We start from the raw sequence: 24,197 nt of genomic DNA on the forward strand, positions 1-24,197 counted from the left end.
CAGGCTTTGGGGCCGCTCTGCTTTTGTTCCCAGTCCCCCGCCTACCTGCAGACACTGGGGGAGGGGACGGGCCTTGCCCTCAGCTGTCCACCGGACCTGTCCTAGTGGGTCCAGTCCGCGTTCCCCGCAGGCGCGTGTATCTGCTGTCTCTCGGCTGGTTGCTGGGCCTGACCCGCCCGCCCGTGGCTTGCAGGGTCGCCTCGCTTGCAGGCACTGGGGGAGGGGCCGGTTCCGCCCCTCAGCAGGCTTTGGGGCCGCTCTGCTTTTGTTCACAGTCCCCCGCCTACCTGCAGACACTGGGGGAGGGGACGGGCCTTGCCCTCAGCTGTCCACCGGACCTGTCCTAGTGGGTCCGGTCTGTGTTCCCCGCAGGCACGTGTATCTGCTGTCTCTTGGCTGGTTGCTGGGCCTGACCCGCCCGCCCGTGGCTTGCAGGTTCGCCTTGCTTGCAGGCACTCTAGTTGGCTTTTCTTTGTTTTGCCAAATTATGTTTAAATGTTTATACTAACTGTATTATCTAGGTGAAAGCTATTATTGATCATTTAAAAAAAAAAACACAGAAAAAAGTTTCCTAATAGACTTAAACAAACTTTAGAATATTAACCCATCCAAATGCATTTTGTAAGTACAATGAATAAAATAGCATTAAATAAAACATAGTGAATTAAATAAATATTTAAAAAACTGTAATTTTTAAGGAAACTTTTTATTATTAGTTGGTTTAACTATTATTAGTAAGCATACCAAGTTTATTTATTCACGCATAAAATGGCAAAGTTGGCATTCCAGTTATATCTGTGGTAGATTACAATAATCAGCATCATCCATGAGTTTTTTTTCAAATAACTTAATAAATTTATTAACAAAATGAAATTTTATTTTTTGATAATATTATTTTTTATAATTTTAACTGCATGAAGAATTAGATTCTTATGCTACAAGTGGTACTACTTATGCATTATCTTGGGCAAATTTTTACTAGTGTTTTCAATTTAGAATACCTTTATCAACTATGTATTAGTCTAGACAGCTACAAATAGTATTGGAAAATTTATAGGCTCAGTGAGCCAAAAGAATGTGATGTATGAAGTCAACACTTATATTGCAGAAAGTTTGACTGTAAAGTTCACTTCCTGGGGGAAAAAAAAAAGAAAGAGAAAAAATATCTTTGATAATTTAGAATGACTTTGAAAATCTGTCTCTTTTATGAGGCTATTATAAAGATCCAAAATTTTTATTTTTACCTCTGAAGCAGAAAACTAAATACTTCAGCTTAGTGATTTTCCAGGGCAAAGGAAATATTTTCTACCTTTTTTCTAATGCTGGTGTTTGTGTTTCACTTTGATATATACCTAGTTGGGCATAATTTAAACATTTTGTTTAGATTAATGAGTTTAGTACTTCATTGATAAACACTGCTTTATTTCAGTTCATGACAAGAGGATTTGTTTAGGAAAAGCAATAATTTTTCCACAGACTAAAAGTTACTACTCCTTTTTTCTGAAAAGTTGTTTTACCAAGTAAATTCTATTATCTTATTTATCTTTATTCAGTGAAGATTCTTGAATTTAGAATACTTAGCATTTGAACTAACTTCTCTTTGTAATGGAAATATATCCTGACATGATTTCAGACCTACTTCAATGTAATTTTCATCCTGTACTGTCTTTAAGTCTTTTGCTTTGGAGAAAGGAAAACAAAATCCCCAAAAGAGTCATCTGCTCAGATTTTCTATACCTCAGGTGTGTTTTCTTTTAGGCTTCTACCATATGAGATTGCTTAGCACCCTTTTTCACTTTCTGGTCCTATACAGATGTAAAACTGCCATCATGGGTTTTAATGATTGGAACCTGATCTAAGGTTCTAAGACCACTTTCTGCTTCTGCTCCTCTATTTACATGAGGGCAGGGGAGGTAGGGTATATAAATTCTTCATGCCTACTAGGGTACAGAGTTCATCCAGTAAGAATTAGAAAACTGCCATGACAATGGGTCCTTCACCTTTTGGATCATTTCCCAGGCCCAGATTCTTAGTGATTTGTCAAGAACCTCTCTCTGAGTTGTAGGGAAGAGTATTCAGATGAATTGTATGTCCTTAGGATTTTTATTTGGAAAATATACAAAGCTGTGTATATGTATTTTCTATATGTTACAACTTAAAAAGTTTTATTTTTAGCTTGATGATGTCCCTTCTAGTTGTTAGGATGACAGTTGTTCCTTATGCACTAGAAGAACAATAACTGACTATATTACCTAGAAGAACTATCACCCATATCACTATTCTATTTTGTTAAATTTTTGAGATTAGTTCATATAGTAAAAGGGAACAAGATTTATATATTTACATACATAAATGCATTTACATATATTTCATGTTTCCAGCTTTCTAAATTCAGGGCATAATTTGGTGTACATGATTAAACTGACACAATACTAGTTATAACATGGGAAACAGTTTCTCTTTAAATGTGATGCAGGATTTTATATCCTCATCTTATATATTTTTAATGTATTATCATTTTCATCATTGTCAACAAAGCTTCACATGAGACCTTTGATTTGTAAATCAGGAATGATAATTACAGTTGCTTTATTTCTCTGATTTACTGTAAATGTAATTTGTGTTTTTGAAATTCTGAAGAGATCATAAAACTAAGGTGATATTTTTGGTAGAAAATACCTTGATACTAATAATAACCTTGCTTGTTTTCTAGCTACTACAATTTAGGTGATGTGAGCCATGATTCTGTAAACAAGTTTCTGTCCCATCTGATTGAAAAGTCCCTGGTTGAGTTGGAACTTTCCTACTGTATTGAAATTGGAGAGGTAAGACTTGGTTATATATATATATATATATATATATATTCTAATTGCCTAGCTTTTCAAAAACAGGGTTTTTTGTTCTAATACTACCAAATTTGTACCAAAACTTTTGCATTAGCAACCTGCAGTATGAATTATTAGTTTTATGAAGATATGTAATTCCATTGTACTTTTTACTAATGTCATTTTTATCCTTTGGAACAGGATAATCGGAGCATTGAGCCTCTCACGTACGGCCGAATTGCCTCCTATTACTATTTGAAGCACCAAACCGTTAAAATGTTCAAGGACCGTTTGAAACCCGAATGCACTATTGAAGAATTGCTGTCAATTCTGAGTGTGAGTTTCATGATATTATTGTATTGTTTCTATATATTTCAGACTTTCTTCTTTTAATTTGTCCTGAGTTTTTGCCATCCAGTTCTTGAAATTTGACAGAAAATGTTCATGAAATCCTTCCTTCTGTCAAACAAGGCTACTACAAAGTTTCCTGTTTAGACCAATTTCCCCATAAATAAAGGTGATTCCATAATTAATTTATTATTCAAACTTGGATCCTTCTATCAGTGGAAGGGCATTATTAATATTTAAGCCAGAATTAAAGGTAGAAGCTGGACTTTCCTGAGCAGGCCTTTGACATTGTAGCTTCTTTGAATTCAAAACTTTTCCTATTGCTTCTTTTGGATAGTTGCTGTTGAATACTTAACTATGATGTTATTGAAGTTTCTTTACTTAAAGATCTGCATGATTTAAGTCTTCTTAGAATTAATGCCAAGAGAGCTGTTTAAACCCTACACCCAACCCCACCAAGTTCCTTTACCAAAAAAAAAGAAGAAGTTTCATATGAAAACTATCCTATGACCATTTTTACATTTTTGCTTAGAAGCTAAACAATAGATTTAATATGGAAGTTAACATTTTTATTACAACTCTTCTTCACCTGCCTTTCTACATAGCATACACTTTATTTATCTATTTATTATTTTTTACTTTGTTGAACTGAAGTGTGTTAATTTGCCATTAAACTTTGTTGCCATATTAGTCAAAATGTGTGTGTGTGTGTGTGTGTGTGTGTGTGTGTGTATTCATTATTTTATTCTTCAGGTGTACTGGTGCTTTTTTTAAAAAAAGTTAACCCCATTCGAGTATAACATTTTTAAGGTGTTTCTCATCTAAATTCACTGATTCTTTGGTAGTTTGCTTATTAATTTTTTTTCCTTTCTCTCCTATTGCTTTGTTATTCACAATGAACATTGATATCCCACTCACAGATTTTTAATTTCTCAATTCTTTCCCTCTAAGAAACTTCTGTATAGATTTTATGCCTACCATAAGGCCTGGAACATTATAATGAATCAGAACATGTTTATTAATGAATCAGTTGATGGATGGAAAGATGGATGAATTGATGCTGTATAAATTAGATTTTTACTGTGTGTAGAAAAGAATATATGATTTTAAATATATGATGCAGCTATCAAAAACATTGGTCTTTGAGAAATTAAAAGTTTATTTCTGAGAGAAGAGTATTTAAAAATGTGGTGAATTTTTTTAGATTCCCTAAGGATGAGATTGTGTCGTCTCCTAGACAAAGATTCATAAAAATCAGATTTCTCTGGTGAGAAGACTGTTAGAAAACTGCCATGACAATGGATTTAGAATGTTGTTAATGATTTTGGGTATACATCTTAAGTTACTCTCTCAGATTTGAGAATATAATTTTTATTTCATATTGTCTTAGTTCATTTTGTATTGCTATAACAAATACCCAAGTCAACCCATTTTGGTCATAATGGCCATTTTGTCTCATGATTTTGGGACTAAAATTTTTAAGCTTCAGCAGCTACATCTGGCGGGGACCTCATACTCCATACTAACATGGCAAATGCAGCACATATTTGAAGTATATGCAAGACCTGTGAGGGATATATGTAGAAGAGACCAAGCACATGGAATGACCACACATTATAGACACCTTTTCTTAAAATAACTTACCAGGTCCTGTGAAAACTATCCCACTTCTATAATACAGGCATTAATCCCCACCAAGACTGGTACCCCATGATCTAATTACCTCCCACCAGGTCCCACTTCTTAAGGTCTCAACACATTTTATACTATTACATTATTTTAAAATATGTCACAGATTAATTTAACCAGTTGCTACCCTATTGTGCTAAAGAAGAAACAGAAGTGATTCCTTCACTCTGTTTTTTTAAGATTTTTTTTTTAATTCTTATTTTTAGTTGTTGATGGACCTTTTTTTTATTTATTGATATGTGGTGCTAAGAATCAAACCCAGTGCCTCAAGCGTGCTAGGCAAGTGCTCTGCCGCTGAGCCACAACCCAACCCCTTCACTCTATTTTTGATGCACCTTATTTAACTTCTTTCTATTCTGCCTCTTTACTACCCTAACTAGTCTCTACTGAATCCTCTTCTACTTGTTCTATTTCAAGATTGATTAGTTTCCTAAAATGAGTAAAAACTGATGGTATTTTTCTGTGTCTGGCTTGTATGACTTAATATAATGACCTCCAGTTCCATCCATGTTGCTACAAATAGCAGGATTTCATTCTTTTTATGGTGGAATAGTATTTCATTCTTTTTATGGTGGAATAGTATTCCATGGTATACAATTCCATTGTATGCCATTGTGTACCACATTTTCTTTATCCATTTATCCACTGAAGGGTATCTGGGTTGATTTCATATTTTGGCTATTGTGAACAGTACTACAGAAAACATGAGAGTGGACAGATCTTCTTGGTATAATGATTTCATCATCTTTAGGTATACACATGGTAGTGGAATTGCTGGATCATTTGGTAATTCTGTTTTAAGTTTTTTGAGGACTATCCTTACTGTTTTTTCTATAATGGCTATGCTAATTTATATTATAACCAACAATGTATAAGAGTTTCCCTTCTCTGCATTCTTTTCAGCATTTATTTTTTGTCTTTTCTATATTAAACACACAACTTCTTTTTAAGTAGAGATATAATTATTTTAACTTTATAGTATTTATCAGATGCTACCTTTTCTTTCAAAAATTAAAGAAAGGATTTAACCAGGTCACCTTATCATATACTTTCTTTCAGTGTTTTGGGCACTGCAAGCTTCTATTTTTAAGCATTCCATAGCAGAAAGTACATAGACAGGTTTGGTAAAAATTCCATATAGATCCATTCATACCTCATCAAATACATTTTTTTCTCTTATAAAACCTCTTTTGAGGCTTCTGTTTTCACTTTTCTTTCCTTGAAGTTAAACTCTTTCTGTCTTGCATTTTTTGATACTATGTTTTTTCCTCTATCAGTAGGATGGGTGGAATCAATCTAATAGTTTCCAGAGTGGTATTATATTAATATCATGCTATTGACCAGTCAGAGGTGACAGCAACAGGTAGAGTCTGAGTTTACAGATAAAACTGAATTCTTGCAGATATAAGGATTTAATAATCAAGTTCTTAGCAAAAAGCGATTTTTCTAAAGAAATTACTTAAGAGTATGTTGAAGCTGATTTATTCTTTATATGTTATTTCCATTTTTTCATATTAAATATCTTGGCCACCCTCTTACCCACAAACAGTATAATGATTCATAAAAAAATATTATTTCATATCTTTACTGTGTAAGTCACTTTCTGAGGTTAGGGTATAGAACAGTTAATATTATTGACAAGCTTCCTATATAAATGTGTGTGTGTATGTGTGTGTGTTTCTATATACTAATACATAGAAAAACTGTGAGTCATGGTAATAAACCATGGAAGGCACTTGTGCATTGCTGATGACTCCAGTCATCAGCTCACTGTGATGCTCTAAGAATTGCAGTATAATGTGGCTCATAATTTAAAAAGAATATCTAAAAACAAAGCAAGGTGTAGTATTCTGTCCTTCATGTTAATCTTCTCTTTACAGAATAGATTTACTATATATATTTCTGGTAGTCTCATATTAAACAGACCTCAAGAAGAAAATCTGAATGGCCCAAAGTGAGCTACTCGAACGATAGAAGACGTGTGAGTAGAGCCCTTTTAGTCTGAACAACAAAATCTTTGAGGCAGTATAACCAAAATTAAAATAATGAGTCATTTGAATAGAGGCCTCTTTGTGTCTTGAACACAAATAACAAAAAGTGTGACTTTTTCACAGTTGATGGGTGGTTCTATCTGATTCTCAGGGAACTTATATTTCAATTGATGAATATAGGCCAAAAATGTATTTTAAAAGGGTTGGAATAAATTTATTGAAACCTGCTAAAGAACCAAAAAGGAAATTGTGTTAGCCCCAATGTTATGAGATTCATTTCTCTGAAGACCAAAGAAGGCATAGATCCATACTGGACTTTCTTGGTCTTTGCATGGTTTATTCTCTTGGCCCTCTAGGTACTTAGGAATCTTTTTTATTCTCCAGAATATTATGAACTTTTCTTTCTTTTTTTTTTTTTTTTTTTTTTGGCAAGTTGTTGTACTTTCGGGTACTAATTCTGGCTGATTGTTACTTTATTATATGAAAATCTTTATTCCAGCCAACATTGAAAATGAATAGACTTCCGCTAATACGTTTTTTTCTCTTGTAAAACCTCTTTTGGGGCTTCTGTTTTCACTTTTCTTTCCTTGAAGTTAAACTCTTTCTGTCTTGCATTTTTTGATACCATTATCTTTAAGTGATAGTAAAATATTCTATTCTAGGTGTAAGGCCAAAGATCATACTGGGACTGTTTCTTTTCTTTCTCTTTATTAGTTGCATTCTACAGTTGTAACCCACTTAGTTAAATCTTGTCTTTCCAAAACATCCATTAAAAAATAATTTTTATTGAGCACCTATCATGTTCCAGAAATTTTATATACATTATTTATAAGCATCAAACAACCCTTCATGGTAAGTGTTAACATACAGATAATGAGGTTGAATTATAATAAAATGAAGGTATTTTGTGTCATATAGATAGATACACATTAGAATTTTTTCTCCTATGCCTACCCTTCTTTTTTCTCCTTGACTCAATTCTAAGCATATATGTTTTTAAAAAATAAAGAATGGAAGTTGCTTTTAAAATTTATACCTAGAATCATAGATATTAAAAGCAGATATTAATTACTTGAAAAAATAATTATTTCAGCATTCTTTATTGGAGACATATATTTTACATTTTAAACGATCTGATGCTATTTTGAAAAGGCTAGGTATTCTGAAAGAACCCTTGCCAAGTTTTTTTCAACACCATGCATTAATAAGCTTCATAATGAAGGCAGCTGCTTCACACCTCTATTGTTAACCAGTGACATTACATCTGTCTGGCTCCATTGATGCCCTCCTCCTACTTATTGAAGCATTTAGCAGTTTTGGCAACAGGGATTATATGGCTTGGAGTTAGTAGTCTAATTAGATATAAGTGAAAATCCTGAGGGAAAAGAACATTTAAAAAGTAATTTGAAGAATCTCTTAATGATGTTGGCACTGAAAACCCAAGTCTAGAGTAGAAAGTATTTGTCGTCATGGCAAATCAGGACTTTGATATGTTCAGAAAACTTTTAGAAAGCAACCTATTTTAAAGCAGTAATAGAAATAAAAAGCTTTCAAAGCCAGAGAAAATCTTTTTTGGACATATTTTTCAGAGTATGATTGCTATAATAATAATAATTTTGAAAGAAAGCAAAATATGCCCCAAGTATATTTATGTCTCCAAAATTTTCAATAGTTTCTTTCTGTTACTGATTTTATGACTACACAGAAACATGAGATTATACTTATATATCAAACGTGGGGTTATAGTTATATATCAAATATACAATTTGAAAAACTGTGAAATTCTTATTTTCCAATAAAGACTTATTTTATTGACTAAAAGAATGGATTTCATGTGTTAATGTAAAACAGAAAAATTCCAAATTTAGAAGAGTATCAGAGCAACATGATTTTTATGTATCAATAAATTTCCAGTTTGACAGTACTGCTTTCTCTAAAAATATATTGATTCTTTGCTATGCTCATGTATATTACATTTTTAATAATGTGACATACTTAATGCTTGAATTTTGTAATGTTTAGGGCAAAACTACAAATTTTTTTATTGCAAACTGAACAAATACATTTCTCAAACATATGAGATTGAGAAAATAAACGAGTTTTTTTTTTAAGAGAGAAATTTAAAACTAAATAAAAAGAACAAGCCAGTTATAAATAGTACTGGTAGGGGACCCAGCATGTAAAATTAAAGAGTTCATTAAAGGAAAAATGAAAGAAAGGAAAGGTTAACTGAGTAACAGTGAACACCACCAACCTCATGGCCTTCCATTTCCAAATAACCCCATGACAATCACAGAATCCCATCTGCTACTCTGAGGGAGGAAACCTGATGGGATATTTTCCAGGGCTTGTGAGAAGAGCTTCTCTAACCCTCAGGCTGGGGAGCTGCCTGGCATCTTTTGGAGAAGCACAGATGGCAAATATCTTGAAAAAAAAAATTATCTTTGCTCTTGGTCCCTTTCCTTTGAGACCTTTCTTATTCTCTGTTATTCCTTAGTTTCTTCCAGAATTCTGTACTTAAAGTGTTTCTGATAAAAGGCCTTAATCTCAAGTAAGTCTGTTGTGATTTAGAAGAAGACACTAAAGGTTTTTAAACTCTTATGTTTTGATGAGCATAAAATGTGTTTGTGATACTACTTTGAATTTGCACTGTTACATCTTTTTTTCTTTTTTCTTTTCCTAATTACTCTTGGTGTCCTAAGTGATCATCAGCATTCTACATGTTGGTGATTAAATAGTATTGTTAATTTAAAAATGAACTTAAATATAAAAGTATAAATAGACTTACTGTTTCTTCACTATCACATAGTTTACCTTTTTTTACTTAAAAAAGTATTGCCTAAAATGACACGGAATGGAAAAATAATTTTAAAAACAAAATGCCAACTGTATTCCCAACAGTGAATTAGTATCTCACAGAAACTTAAATATCTTCTTTCCCTTTAATAGTGTGTACTTTTTTTCTTTTTTGAATATTATTTTTCCCTTTTATCTAAATTTATAAAGTAAAGTACATAAAAAGTATACACCCATAATCTTCTCAGCCTAAACTGTAAAAAATAGTTTGTCACAGTTCATTAAGATTTGCTAACGGTTCTATCCAGTACTAATATTTAAAGCACTTGGAAAATACCAAATAAATAGAAGACGATTCATATTTTTCAAGAATAATCATTTTAGAGCCCAAGAAACCTAGTGATCACAAAGGAGCAGAGTTGTGTTTGTCTCCATGCTGTTGCTGCTTGATACTGCTTCACCTGTGCCTGGAAGTATTTCGTCCTGCTTACAGCATTTAAGGCAAAAGACTTGCTCACGTTGTCCTCTCTCCAGTAGTTAGTTACAAGCCTGGCAGGGATGAATCCACAAATACCTGGGAGTCATATAAGAACTTCTACAAAGGGAACCACTGTTTAGACATTTCTAAGTTACAAATATCTTGAATGGTTTTATATGATTTAAGTTATAGTTATAAGACTATACTAGTTTTCTTTCTATGGAAGGAACAGTATCATGAATAATTTGGCAAAATAAGTCACTATTTATTTGCTTATTTTTACACAGATTATTGAGGAGTCAGCACTTATCAAACTGTTCACTCATTGAAAGTGTATAATCTATTGGTTTTTAGTATGTTCACAGAATTGTCACTACAGTCAATTGTAGAATAGTCTCATCACCCAAGAAAGAAACATAAATAACAGTCATTCCCAGTTTCTCTCTTCTCATTGTCTCCTCACCAGCCCTAAGCAATCTACTTTCTACCTCTTATCTAATTGTAATGAGCTCTCTTTTGACCAACAATTCCCCTGCTATCCACCCTTAATCATCCAAGTCTCTGATAACCATCATTCTACTCTGTCCTTTTAAGTGAGATCTCCTGGCTTATTTCATTTAACATAATGTTCTCCAGCTTTATCCACATTGTTACAAATGACAAAATTTCCTTATTTTTTAAGGATGAATAGTATCCCTATGTGTATATCCCACATTTTCTTTATCTATTTATTCATTGATGGCCACCTAGGTTGAGTCCATGTCTTCACCATTGTGGATAGTGCTGCAATAAATATGAGAATGAAGATATCTCTTTGACATACTGATTTCATTTTCTTTGACTATCTGCCCAGTAGTGAGAGTGCCGATTATAAATATAGTAATTCTGTTCTTAATATTTTGAGGAAATTACATATTATTTTCCATAATGACTGTACTAATTTACATCCTACAGTGTGTAAATTGGTTTTATTTTCAGATAATTTGCTATTGGTGTATAGAATGCTTTGAGTTATATGTCAATGTTTATTTTGAAACTTTACCTGACTGGTTAGTTAGATCTAACAATTTTTGGTGGAATCACTAGAGCTTTCGATTTACAAAGGTCATATCAACTTCAATTTAGATGTCTTTTATTTCTTTCTCTTGCTTAATTTATCTGACCAGGACTTCAGCATTATGTTTAATAGAAGTGGCAAAGTGGGCATTCTTTTTTGGGAATATTCTTATTTATCATTAGTAGTTAACTCTCTGCTTGGCTTAATGTTACTATCTTTTAGAATTGTCTATTATTTCTGTTTAGCTTAATGTTATAACCATTTAGAATTGTCAGTAAATAACCATATTGGGAAAATAAAAATTATTTTGTACTGAAAATAAGAGTATGATCTTGCTGAGAATAAAATTTGTTCCAATTTAACCATTTCTTAGTCTACTTTGTATAAGCAAAGCATTGTTGGATTTTTTAAAATACGTGAGTCACAAGGACACTAACAATGAACACTAACAATGAATAAAACATTTTAAAATCTAATTTTCACATGCTGGATATTGGTTTCTGATTAAAGTAATTCTGATTTTGTCCCAACATTTAATTATACTAAAATTATTTTTAGGGTATCTTCAGTCCAGCAGGTGGAGCAGTTCAGAAATCCAAGTTACCTCCTTCCATCATTAATAATGGTGATTATAACTGTTTCAAAAGGTCATGCTGGTTCATGTCTTAAAAAAACATATTACCAATAAAAATAATATTAGGATATATTGCAATTATAAAACCTAATCTCCTGCCATTTAGTCTCAGAAAGCAGCCAAGTAGGTAATTAAGTATGACCTTAACATCTTTTCAAACCCTGAATCAGTTTCACCAATCCTATAATTTATTATTTTGAAAAGAATTTTAAGGGGCTGGGGTTATGGCTTAGTGGTAGAGCTCTTACCTCGCATGTACAAGGCCCTGGGTTCGATCCTCAGTACCATATAAAAATGAAATAAAGGTACTGTGTCCAACTACAACTAAAAAATAAATATTTTTTAAAAAAAGAATTTTAAAAGGGAAAAATAATCACAGAAATACCCCTTGATGCTTAGGGAAAGATAACCTTTTATGTTAAATAGAATGCCAGGCTTTTTCTTTTTTCTTTTTTTTTTTTCTCACCTTTATTTCATTCATTTACTTTTTTTTTTTTTTTTATGCAGTGCTGAGGATCGAACCCAGGGCCCCAAGAATGCTAGGCAAGCGCCCTACCGCTGAGCCACAACCCCAGCCCCCAGGCTTTTTCTTTATGTAACAATGTAGATAAGTACAACACAATTGTTTTTTACAAAATTAATAACAGTTGGGGACAAAAGTTTTGTGAATTCTTTTTTATGAAGTATATTCTTATATATTTAAAAACAAGACATTATGTTTAGTCATATTCTTTACTATTGCTTTATATGTATTATTATTTTTATAATTTATAATTATATTTTTATAATTTTTACCATAACTACCCTTCATTATTCTGTTTCTTATTCTCAGCTAGATTTTCCTTACACTTAAGAAATAATGGTGACTTCTTCATAGGATGGTTAAAGAAGGTTTTTCTGAAAAGATGGTATTAGAAGAAAGAACTGAATGATATAAAGGAGCAAGTCATGAGAAAGCCCTGTTAAAGAGATTACAGGCACAGGGAAAGTAAATATAAAGGAAGCAGGGAACTACTTGGCACTATGAGACAGTAGCAGAAAACCCAGTCTGCTAGAGATTAGAGTGAGCACTGGGAAGTCATGATAGGCACAGCCAAGGCCATCTAGGGCCACCATCAGTCGTTTGGGTTTTATCCTGTGTGTTGAAAGAAACTGGAGAGATTTTGATCAGACGAATGATGTGATATTCATACTGAAAAAGCCTCTCTGTCTTAGTAGAAAACTGGCTATTATAAAAGTGTAGTTCAGAGAAGATGGTGGCTTGAGTAGAATGTTCAGAAGTTGAAATGGTTTACAGTAATCAGTCTCAGGAAGTTTTAAAGATAGAACCAACAAGAATTAATAATAGATTAATTGTATGTAAAGAAAATAAACAATATGGTGCTTAGGTTTGAACCAGAACAACTCAGTGAGAAAGAATACTATTTATCAAGGTTGAGAACACTGGGTGAAAACAGAGAATATGTTTATTTGGGGGAAGTCTGATGGCAGCCATATGGATAATATTTAGTATTTCAAAGTCACAGTGTTGGTTGAAATAGCCTGGGCAGTAAGTGTTAATGAGTGATCTGAAGACTGAGTTTTGGGAAGTCTAGCATGTAGAGTTTGGGGAGAGGGAGGAGAGGAGGTACATCCACAATCAAAAATGAATGCAGAAAGATGAGTGAGAAGGAAGAGTTCCAGAAGAGTGCATTTTCCTGAAAGCCAAGTGGGAAAAAGTACCTCAAGAAGTGGATGAGAATTAACTGAGTTAAAGATACATGGTGTACAGTTAGATGAGTGCTGTGATTAACCATTCAACTAGATGTCTTTAATGGATAAATTCAGTGGAGTGGTAGAAACAAAATGTTTATTGGAGAAGACTCGAGAGAAGGAAAGAAAGTAGAGACAGTAAAATCAGCTAATCTTACATGGAGCTTTATGAGGAGGATAATATGGAATCAGTTTTCTTTTATTATTTCTTTTTTGTTTGGCTTTTTTAAGATGTTGCAAAATGTTTGTATGCTGACAGAAACAATCCTATAGTGTGTAGGAAAATTATGCAAGAAGGAGCCAAGTCCTGAAGAAGGCAAAAGGAAAAGGAAAATCAATGCATAAATAAAAGAAATGGCCTTACCTAAGTACAAGCAGAGACAATTTACCCATTGAGTAGTGGGATGATGAAGAAATTCTCTTCTGTTCTGATTTTTTCATAAGCTACAAAACTAGGTCATCAGCTGAAACTGAGGTGAACAAAGACTGGTAAAAGTAGGAAGACACCATATTAGTAGACTGATTGAGGTAGCCCTAGTGTGACAGTATTAATATGGCATTTGAATTTTGGAAACATGGGTTCACATCTTAGCATGACCATTTAAACTTCCTTGTATAAATGACAAATCATTTAATTTCTCTAAACCTCGGTTTTCTCATTCATTTAAACAGTGCAGCTATATCTGCCCTGCATTTTATCACAGGACTAGTGTGTGTAAAGATCTAATGAGGCAATTAGACAATTAATATGTAAATGCTTATAAATTACTATACACATTTAAGAGATTCTTGTTAGAACATATCTGACCTTGATCTATTTAGATATTTTCTTTGTTTGGATATGTGTTTAGGTTTGGATTTGATGCTGTTTTTTGCTTTTGTTTTGTATTCCAAGTTCTTATTCTAGGCACCTTTACATTTTCTAGGGATTCAGAGCATTTTGTCTCTCTAGTCAGAAGGGCAGCCTGTTTGTATTCACACTAAGAAACTTTTTATTTTTTTGCTAGTGGCTTTGAGGAATAAAGGAGACTACAGGGTTTTATGTCCCTTATAATCTCAAGTAATCTTTGATCTTCAGAGCATCCTTGGTGTTTAATTGTTGCCGTTTTTTACCTAAAATGTGATAATTTCATCTGATTGATTTTGGTATCTTGATCACAGTGTCTTTTTTAAATTAATTTTATTGTACATATCTAAGGTATACATATTATGTATATATATTTTGCATATAAAAATTATATATATGTAAATTACATGTATATTATAGTAAAACAAATTAACACATCTTTTGTCATACATGGTTACGTTTTCCCTCCAACCCCAACACCTATGGAATTTTCTGAGTTTTCTCTCTGCCCTACTCCCTCATGCCCTTCTCTCTCTCTCCTCAGGTTAATATTTCTCTAAAGGCCATGGTGGTAGGTTTTAGAGTACCACATGCAAGTTTCAAAGTCAGTAAAATTAATCATTCTCCAGTGCTATATCTTCCTAACTTCAAATTAAAAAGTCAGTAAGATTTTTAAATGAGACATTATCCTGATTTTCAGACCAATGTCTGTATTCCTAAGAGAGCTCATCTGTTTGTATTGGTTGAAAACCTTTTAGTAATTAGAAGAAATTATAATGTAATTATGATTAGTAATACTGATCATGGCTGAATGATTACTTCTTCAATGAGATGCTTTGCAAATGGATTAGCACTTCTTTGAATTAGGCATTTGGACTTTAAACCTATGAGAGAGCTCTATTAGTAAGAAAAATGTTGTTCTGTAGGGGGACTAAGCAGCAATCTGCAAAACAGCCAGGAAGCTATTGGGAACCTGGCTGAGGGGTAAAAAAAAAAAACAGGCAAATCAAATTGGCTGTTTTATTAGGCATGTATTCAACCGGAAAAAGTCTCCATATTCAATTGCAGTTAAAGTGCTCTGGTTAACTAATGTAGTTCTTTAGTAGTGCCAACTCTTAAGTGAGGGTTTGGTATTTAATAATTGCTCTTCCTGATTAATTAGATAAATAATAAATTATTTACTATGAACCATATTTAAAAATACCTGAAATACCAAATTAAAAATACCTGGAAAAAATAACAACTTAAAGGAAGAAATATTTACTTTGGCTCACAGTTTCAGAGGTTTCAGTTTGTGGTCACTTGGCACATATAGATTAAAAATGAAGGGAGGGAATAAGGCATTCTATGCAAATAGAAGCCAAAAAACAAAAGTGTCAGATAAAAATAGACTTTACATCATAAACAGGGAAAAAAGATGAGGAGGGTCATTTTATAATGATAAAGGGATCACATCAACAATAGGAATTAACAATTCACCAATTATGAACCCAGTATTGAAAAATATATAATAGAGCAATTATTGGTAGACCTAAAGAGAGAAACAGACTCCCAATAGAGTAGTAGCTGGGGACTTTGACACCCATTTTGAACAACAGACAGATCATCCAGACAGAAAATGAGCAAAGAAACAGCAGAATTAAATTGTACCAAATGGACTTAACAGACAGAATCTCCCAGCTTCCAAATACACATTTTTCTCATCAGCATATGGAACATTCACGAGGATAGATCATTTGATAGGCCACAAAACACATCTCAACAAAATTTTAAAAATTGAAATATCAAGTATCTTTTCTGACCATAATACAGTGAGGCTAGAAATCAATAGTAGGAAAAGTTTTAGAAACTATATAAATATATGGAAATTTAACAGGTTATTTTGAACAACCAGTGGATTCAGGGAAAAAATCAAGAAGGAATTTTTATAATTTCTTAAATGCAAATACAGATACAACATACCAAAACCTATGGGATTTAACAAAACCAGTGCAAGGAGGAAAAGTTACCTCAATCAATGCCCTCACAGTAAAAGCTGCCCAAATTAGTAGAAGGAAAGAAATAATAAAGATCAGCACAGAAGTAAATGGAGACTGGAAAACAGCAGAAAAGATCCATGGAATAACAATCTGGTTCTTTGAAAAGATAAATAAAATTGACAAACCCTTAGCTCAACTCAGAAAAAGAGAGAAGACTCAAATAAAAACAGAAATGAAAAGGCAAACATGATAACTGATACCACAGAAATACAAGATATCATTAGGATTATAATAAACCACTATATATGTCAACAAAATTGATTATCTTAAAGAAATGAACAAATTCTTAGAGGCATGCACATTCCCAAGACTCAACCATGAAGAATAGAGAACCAGAACAGATCAATAACTAGTAAAGAGATTGATTGAATTAGTAATAAAAACCCTTTCATCAAGGAAAAGCCCAGGACCAGATGGTGTCACTGTTGACTTTTATCAAACATTTAAAAAGGAACTAATACCAATTCTCCTTAAATTACTGCAAAAAAAATTAGAAGCAGAACGAATTTTTCAAACCCATTGTACAAGGACAGCATTGCCCTAATACCAAAACCAGATAAGAACACAACAGTAAGAAAGATGGTAGGGATGGAGGAAGGGAGGGAGGAACCAATATCCTCATGAGCGTGGATGCAAAATTCCTGAACAACATAATAGCAAACTGAATCCAACATCACATTAAAAAGATTATTCACAATGATCAAGTGGGATTCATCTGAGGGATGCAGGGACAGGTCAGTATTCACAAATCAATAAATGTAATACACTATTATCAAGAGAACAAAGGACCAGGACCATATAGTAATCAAAATTGATACAGGGAGAAAACATATGAATCAACATATCTTCATGATAAAAATGCTGAACAAATAAGACATACAAGGAACATACCACAACATTATAAAGGCCATTTATACTAGGCCAACAGTTAATATTCTATTGAATGGGGAAAAGCTGAAAGCTTTTAAGATCTGAAACAACACAAGAATGCCCACATTTACCATTTTTATTCAACATAGTGCTAAAAATTTCTAGGCCAGAGGAATTAGACAAGAGAAATAAATAATGGGCATCCAAATTAAAAAAAAAGAAATTAGTTTGTTACTTTTTGCAGATACATGATCTTTTATGTAGAAAACCGCAGAAACTTCCTAAAAAAATTATCAGAATATATGAATGAAGCAAAGTTTCAGAATACAAAATCAACATACATAACTCAATACTGTTGCAGTATGCCAATAGAAAATTGTCTAAAGTAGAAACCAAGGAAAGAATTCTATTTACAATAGCTACAAAAAATAAAATACCTACATATAACTTTAACCAGAAGTGAAAGATCTCTATACTGAAAATTATAAAATGTTAATGAAAAAAAATTGAAAACAATAAAAAAAGTAGCAAGAAGAATCAATATTTTGTAAGTGTCTATTCCCAAAAAACAATTTATAAATTCAATGCAATGCCTATCAAAATACCAGTCGTATTCTTCATAGAAATAAATAACTCCAAAATTTTTATGAAAACACAAAAATTCCCTGAATAGCCAAAGCCATTTTGAACAATATAAAGCAAAGCAGAAGGCATTATGGTACTAAACTTGAAAATGTGAAATTACTTCAAAGTTGCAAGAGTAAAACAGCATGGAACAGAATAGAGAACCTAGAAGTAAACCAAGACATCTACAGCCAACTTATTTCAACAAAGGTGTTAAGAACACACATTAGGAAAGGATATCATTTTCAATAAATGGTGCTGAGAAATTGGATATCCACATGCAGAAGGAAGCTAAGACCTCTGTCTCTCATCAGTTACAAAAATCAACTCAAGCTGAGTGGAAAGGTGCACACCGGTAATTCCAGTGGCATGGGAGACTGAGATAGGAGGATTGCAAGTTCAAAGCCAGCCTCAGTAAAAATCGAGGACTAAGCAATTCAGTGAGACCCTGTCTCTAAATAAAACACAAAAAGGACTGGTGATGTGGCTTAGTGGTTAAGTACCCCTGGGTTCAATCTCTAGCACCAAAAAAGAAAAAAAAAAAAACTCAAAATGTAGTTAAGACTCAAATTAAGACCAAAATCTACAAGACTACTAGAAGAAAATATAGTGGAAATGCTTCAGGATATTTGGAATGAAAAAGGAGTTTTTGGACAACACCCCAAAAGCATAGGAAATGAAAATAAAAATACATAAATGGGATTACATAAAACTAAAAAGCTCCTCACAGCAAAGGAAACACTTAACAGAATGCAGAAATACAGAACAACCCTACAGAATGAGATAAAATATGCAATGTATGCATCTAACAAGAGGTTGATATCCAGAATATATAAGGAAGTCCAAATCAGAATTTTTGAAAAAACTGATTAAAAATGGACAGTAAGATCTAAAGAGACATTTCTCAAACGAATTCATATAGATCATCAACAGGTACGTGTAAAAATGTTCAACATCACTAATCAGGGATTTGCAAATTACATCACAATGAAATATCACCTTACCCTAGTAAGAATGGCTAATATCCACAACAACAACAAAATAGATATAACACATGATGGTGAGGATGTGGAGAAAAGGGGACCTTGCACCATGTTGGTGAGAATGTAAATTAATACAGTCATTATGGAAGATAGTATATAGATTTCTGACATAGAACCATCCATAAAATCCATCTGTCCCACTATGGAGAATGTTGCCAAAGGAAATGAAATCAGTATGTTGAAGTGACATCTGCACTCCTGTATTCATTGAAGCCAAGAAGTGAAAACCCAATTGTCCACCAACTATGAATGGATAAAGAAAATATGATACATTTGCATAATGTAATACTATTCAACCATAAAATGAATAAAATTCTATCATTGTGACAACACCAAAATAAGTAGAAATCATTTTATTAAGTGAAATAATAGTAAGTCAGGCACAGAAAGACAAATACCACATGATCTCACTCATGTGGAATCTTAAGAAGTTATCAAAGAAATTTACACTAGAATGATGGTTACTAGAGGCCAGAGACATGAGGGAAGGTTGACCAATGGGTATTAACTTACAGTTAGATAGGAGCAAGAAGCTCCCGGGTACTACTGCACAATATGGTGACTACAAATAACAGTTATATATTGTATGTTTCAAGAAACTGGAAAAAGGATTTTGAAAGCTTTCACCACAAAGAAATGATAAATGTTTGAGGTGATAAATATGTTTAACCTGATTTAAACATCATGTATCAAACATTACATGGAACTCTATTAATATATATATATTTTATGTTTTGTGGAACAGTTTAAAAGTGAATTTTAAAATAAAATGAAATCTGCCTTTATTGAGCAGCTAGTAGAAAAATGAATGACAGACCAAAAGATGCAAGGATACCACAGCAGATGCTATAGAGACAAGGAGAAAGGGAATGATGGTTAGACATAGTAAATAGGAGCCAGCACGTAGCAAGAATAGCAACATTTTTCAAAGAAAACTCAAAAGGAAATCTAGAATTAGCTAATATTCTAAAGTCCTTAGTTTTGTTGAAAGTTCAAAAATCCTTTTTATTTTTATTACAAACAAAAAGATCATTACAGACTCAAATATAATTTGATAGAGATACATATGCCTTGTTCTCCTTTGAAATTCAGACAATATAAATTGTCTATTGAGCTAATAGGACAGGTCTGCTGCAAGGTGATTTGTATTGGGGAACTAAGGATCTTCCTAGAGAACACACAAACTTGATCCAATAATGGACATAGTCTTTGGGAAGTAGGAGATTAGGTAACTTTACTGAGCATAGTATTGTCACTCAAATTTGTCTCCCTGGCCAAAGCTTATGCATTAATTCTTAAGGAAAGGTGCAAATACAGATACAAGAAACTATTACTGCTACTGTGGATATAAACATTGATGTCAAGCAGTGTCACTCTAGTGCCTGTGTAACACAGTATAACTCAAGAGTGGGCAAAAGAACCTTACATCACTTCCAACTGGAGCCATCCTACTAAATATTAAGACTATCAAGAGTAATCTGACCTGGTTCCTCCAAGAGTTTTTGGTGGTAGGAGAGACAGACACAGACTCCCATTCACATGGAAATTATGGAATTATGGATTGTAGATCAATGTATACATGTGGTGCTCTCACAGGATAGACAAATATTTAACCCAATTTGAAAGGGTCAGAAAATGGGAGAGAAATTTTTCCCACAAAAGCCAGATTGTCAGTCAACAAAAACAAAACATGATTATTATCCAGGAATTTATAGTAGTTGGATTCATTGATGACCAGAACCTAGGACTGAAGATTGTCCATAGAAAAAAATCAAATAGCTTTATAAAATTTTACATAGTGTGAGGAAATGTTTAAAGTAACATAATGTTAATCAAGAGTAATATATAAAATATTTTTTTAATTTTTGATATACAATAAAATATTAACTCATCTTAATTTTCACTGGTACATTTATAATTATACATAGTAGTGAAATTCATTGTTACTATTTATACATTTATAAATATAAGGATATAATTTTGGTCAGTTTCATTCCCTATTATCTCACCTTTCCTTCCCGTATTCCCTTCCCCTGCTCCCCTTCCTCTATTCTAGTCTCCCTTCTATTTTCATGAAATGCCTACCCCAACTTTATTCCTGTTCTTTCTCTTTAGCTTCCACATGAGAGAAAACACACAACCCTTGACTTTCTGAATTTGGCTTATTTCACTCACTATCATACCCTCAAGTTTCATCTATTTTTCTTTTGGCAGATGACATAATTTTATTCTTTATGGCAGAATAAAATTCCATTGTGTGTGTGTGTATGCCTATGTATACATATATTTATGCATATAGGTACACAGACACCACATTTTCTTTATCCATTCATCTACTGACAAACACCTAGCCTGGTTCCATAATTTGGCTATTATGAATTGTGCAGCTATAAATATGGGTATGCATGTATCACTATAGTGTGCTGGCTTTGTTTCTTGGAATACTGTTATAGCTGGGTCATATAGGTGGTTCCATTCCTTGTCGTTTGCGGAACCTCCATACTGATTTTCATAATAGTTGTACTAATTTACCATCCCACCAAGGGTGTGAAAGTGTTTTTCCCCTCACATCCCCTTCAGCATTTATTATTTGTAGTCATAACGGCCATTATCACTGGAGTGAAGTGAAATCTCAGTGTAGTTTTGATTAGTATTTCCTTATTTGCTAAAAATGTTGAACATTTTTTCATATATTTGTTGACTATTTGTTATTTCTTCTTTTTAAAAGTGTCTGTTTCAGTTTCACTGAAACATATTGATTGGGTTATTTGGAATTTTTTGGTGTAAAGGTTTTTTTTGTTCTTTGTATACTGTAGATATTAATCCTCTGTCAGAAGAATACCTAGTGAAGATTTTCTCCTATACTATAGGTTCTCTCTTTACACTCTGTTTCCTTTGCTGTATAGAAGTTTTATAATATGATACCATCCCATTTTTAATTCTTGGTATTCTTCCTGAGCTTTAGAAGTCCTACTGAGAAAGTCATTGCCTATGCCTATATGTTTAACTGTTGATCCTACATTTTCTTCTAGGAGTTGCATAGTTTCTGCTCTGATCCTCAGGTTGCTGATTCATTTTGGGTCAACCTTTGTGTAGGGTGAAAGATAAGGATTTCGTTTTATTCTTCTGCATATAGATAGTCAGTTTTACCATCACCATTTGTTTAAAAGACTGTGTTTTCCCCAGTGTATGTTTTGGGCACATTTGTCAGTGATCAAATGACTATCTATGAGGATTTGTCTCTGTGTCTTCTATTCTGTATCATTGATCTATGTGTCTGTTTTTATGCCAGTACCATGCAGTTTTTGTTACTATAGCTCTGTGGTGTAATTTGAAATCAGGTATCGTGAATGCCTCCAGCATTGCTCTTTTGGTTTACAATTGTTTTGGCTTGTCTAGGTCTTTTGTTCTACTAAATGAATTTTAGTACTATTTTTTCTAGTTCTGTGAAGAATGTCATTAGTATTTTGATGAGGAATACATTGAATCTGTATATTGCTTTCAGTAGTATGGCCAGTTCAACAATATTCATTCTGCCTATCCATGAACATGGGAGGTCTTTCCCATCTTCTTTGAAAAAGAAGTTTCTTTCTTTAATGTCCTATAGATTACATTATAGATGTCTTTTACCTCTTTGGTTGGATTTATTCCTAGGTTTGCTTTGTTTATTGTTTTTTGTCTATTATGAATGCGACTGTTTTCCTGATTTATTTTTCAACAAATTAATTATTGCTATATAAGAAAACCACTAATTTGATATCCTGCTGCTTTACTGGGTTTATTAGTCTAACAGTGTTCGGGTGGGGCTTCTTGAATCCTTATTCTGCAGATAATTATTAACACACACCTTCAACAATCCTGCAGGGATTTATTTAGCACCTACTAACTATGTTAAGTACAAGAAGAACAACGATAAATAAGATATGGTTCCCACCTTCAAGAGGAGAGCAGCCCTGTATCTAAGAAGTAATGATAGTTTCAAATTGACTGTTTTGAAAATGTAACTTGTACAGCATCTCTGAAGTTTTCTTGATAGTCCATTTATTAAGAACAGGGACTCTAGAGTAAAACAGACACAACTTAACCATTTTCTAACAACATGGGACCTTTAGCTATTTATTTAATTTCTTCACACTCCATGTTCTTCTATAAAATAAAGGAAAGATTAAGTAAAATAGTGTATGTAAAGCCTTACTGTGTTCCCTACTGTATAATAATCACTCATTTCTACTTTTGCTAGCTTTCATTCATATATTAATATGAATAGCAAATTCTAATACATGATATTAGAATTCATATAAATTATATCTAAATAGAATAATTACCATTATTCTCTTATTTTTAATAAACCTTATAATACAATTTAGATTCCTTTGACTGCCATTTGTGTTTGTTCTGAGACAGGTTCTACTATAATTAGAGGGAAAACAACCTCCATCTTCAACTGCCCTTCCCTTTTACTCCTCCATGAAGTTCATGCTAATCCATGAGCCAAGAAGGCCTACTTTCTCTCCTCAACCAGGATAGTTTTTTGTATGAAATAAGAGCCTTCCCATTTGTGTTTCTGTGTGAAATACTTATGAAATAAAGAGGAAACATCATAAATGATTGTTAAGGGGTGATTTAATTCAACAAATGTTGTTGGGTGAATTATATAACTTTTTGTAAGTATATTCAAATTAAATTCTAATTTAATAGTATGTATCAAAAGAAACTACAATTAGGGCAAGAATTAATGGACAGTATAATTTTAAAATTTTAATGGGGAGAATGATAAATAAGATATGTTCCCACCTTCAGGAGGAGAACAGACCTGTATCTAAGAAGTAATGATAGTTTCAAACTGACTGTTTTGAAAATGTAACTTGTACCAACATCTCTGAAGTATGCTTGATAGCCCAAAAGCATAAAGCATTAAAGTAATTATAAAAGGAAATTGAAATTTTAAATACAAAATATATACACTTCTTTATATGATTTTTAAATATTCCTTATAATTATGGGGAAAAGATAGTATATTTTATATTTTTTAAATCATAATATTGAGAAAATATCCACTAGCACTTCAGTGGTAAAATGAAGAGAGGGTATTAAATAACAACTGACAGAAAAAGAAATTCATTTTTAACAAACATAAAGAAAAATTCAGTGATTGGGGATATATGAATTAAAACAAAAAAACAATTTTTAGCCACTTAATTCAT

General features: G+C 32.7%; 1 protein-coding gene across 2 annotated transcripts in view; it reads left to right on the top strand.

The window, feature by feature from the left end:
- Ascc3 (activating signal cointegrator 1 complex subunit 3) overlaps positions 1 to 24,197 on the top strand; it is a 348,955-nt gene that overhangs the window by 270,470 nt on the left and 54,288 nt on the right. For both annotated transcript variants that reach the window (XM_077801715.1, XM_077801716.1), the window contains exons 35-36: positions 2,714 to 2,825; positions 3,027 to 3,161. In XM_077801715.1, the coding sequence (XP_077657841.1) occupies positions 2,714 to 2,825; positions 3,027 to 3,161 (247 nt within the window). The remainder of the gene's footprint in view (positions 1 to 2,713; positions 2,826 to 3,026; positions 3,162 to 24,197) is intronic.

This window comes from Urocitellus parryii, chromosome 8, assembly GCF_045843805.1.
Source record: "Urocitellus parryii isolate mUroPar1 chromosome 8, mUroPar1.hap1, whole genome shotgun sequence".
Taxonomy (NCBI): domain Eukaryota; kingdom Metazoa; phylum Chordata; class Mammalia; order Rodentia; family Sciuridae; genus Urocitellus; species Urocitellus parryii.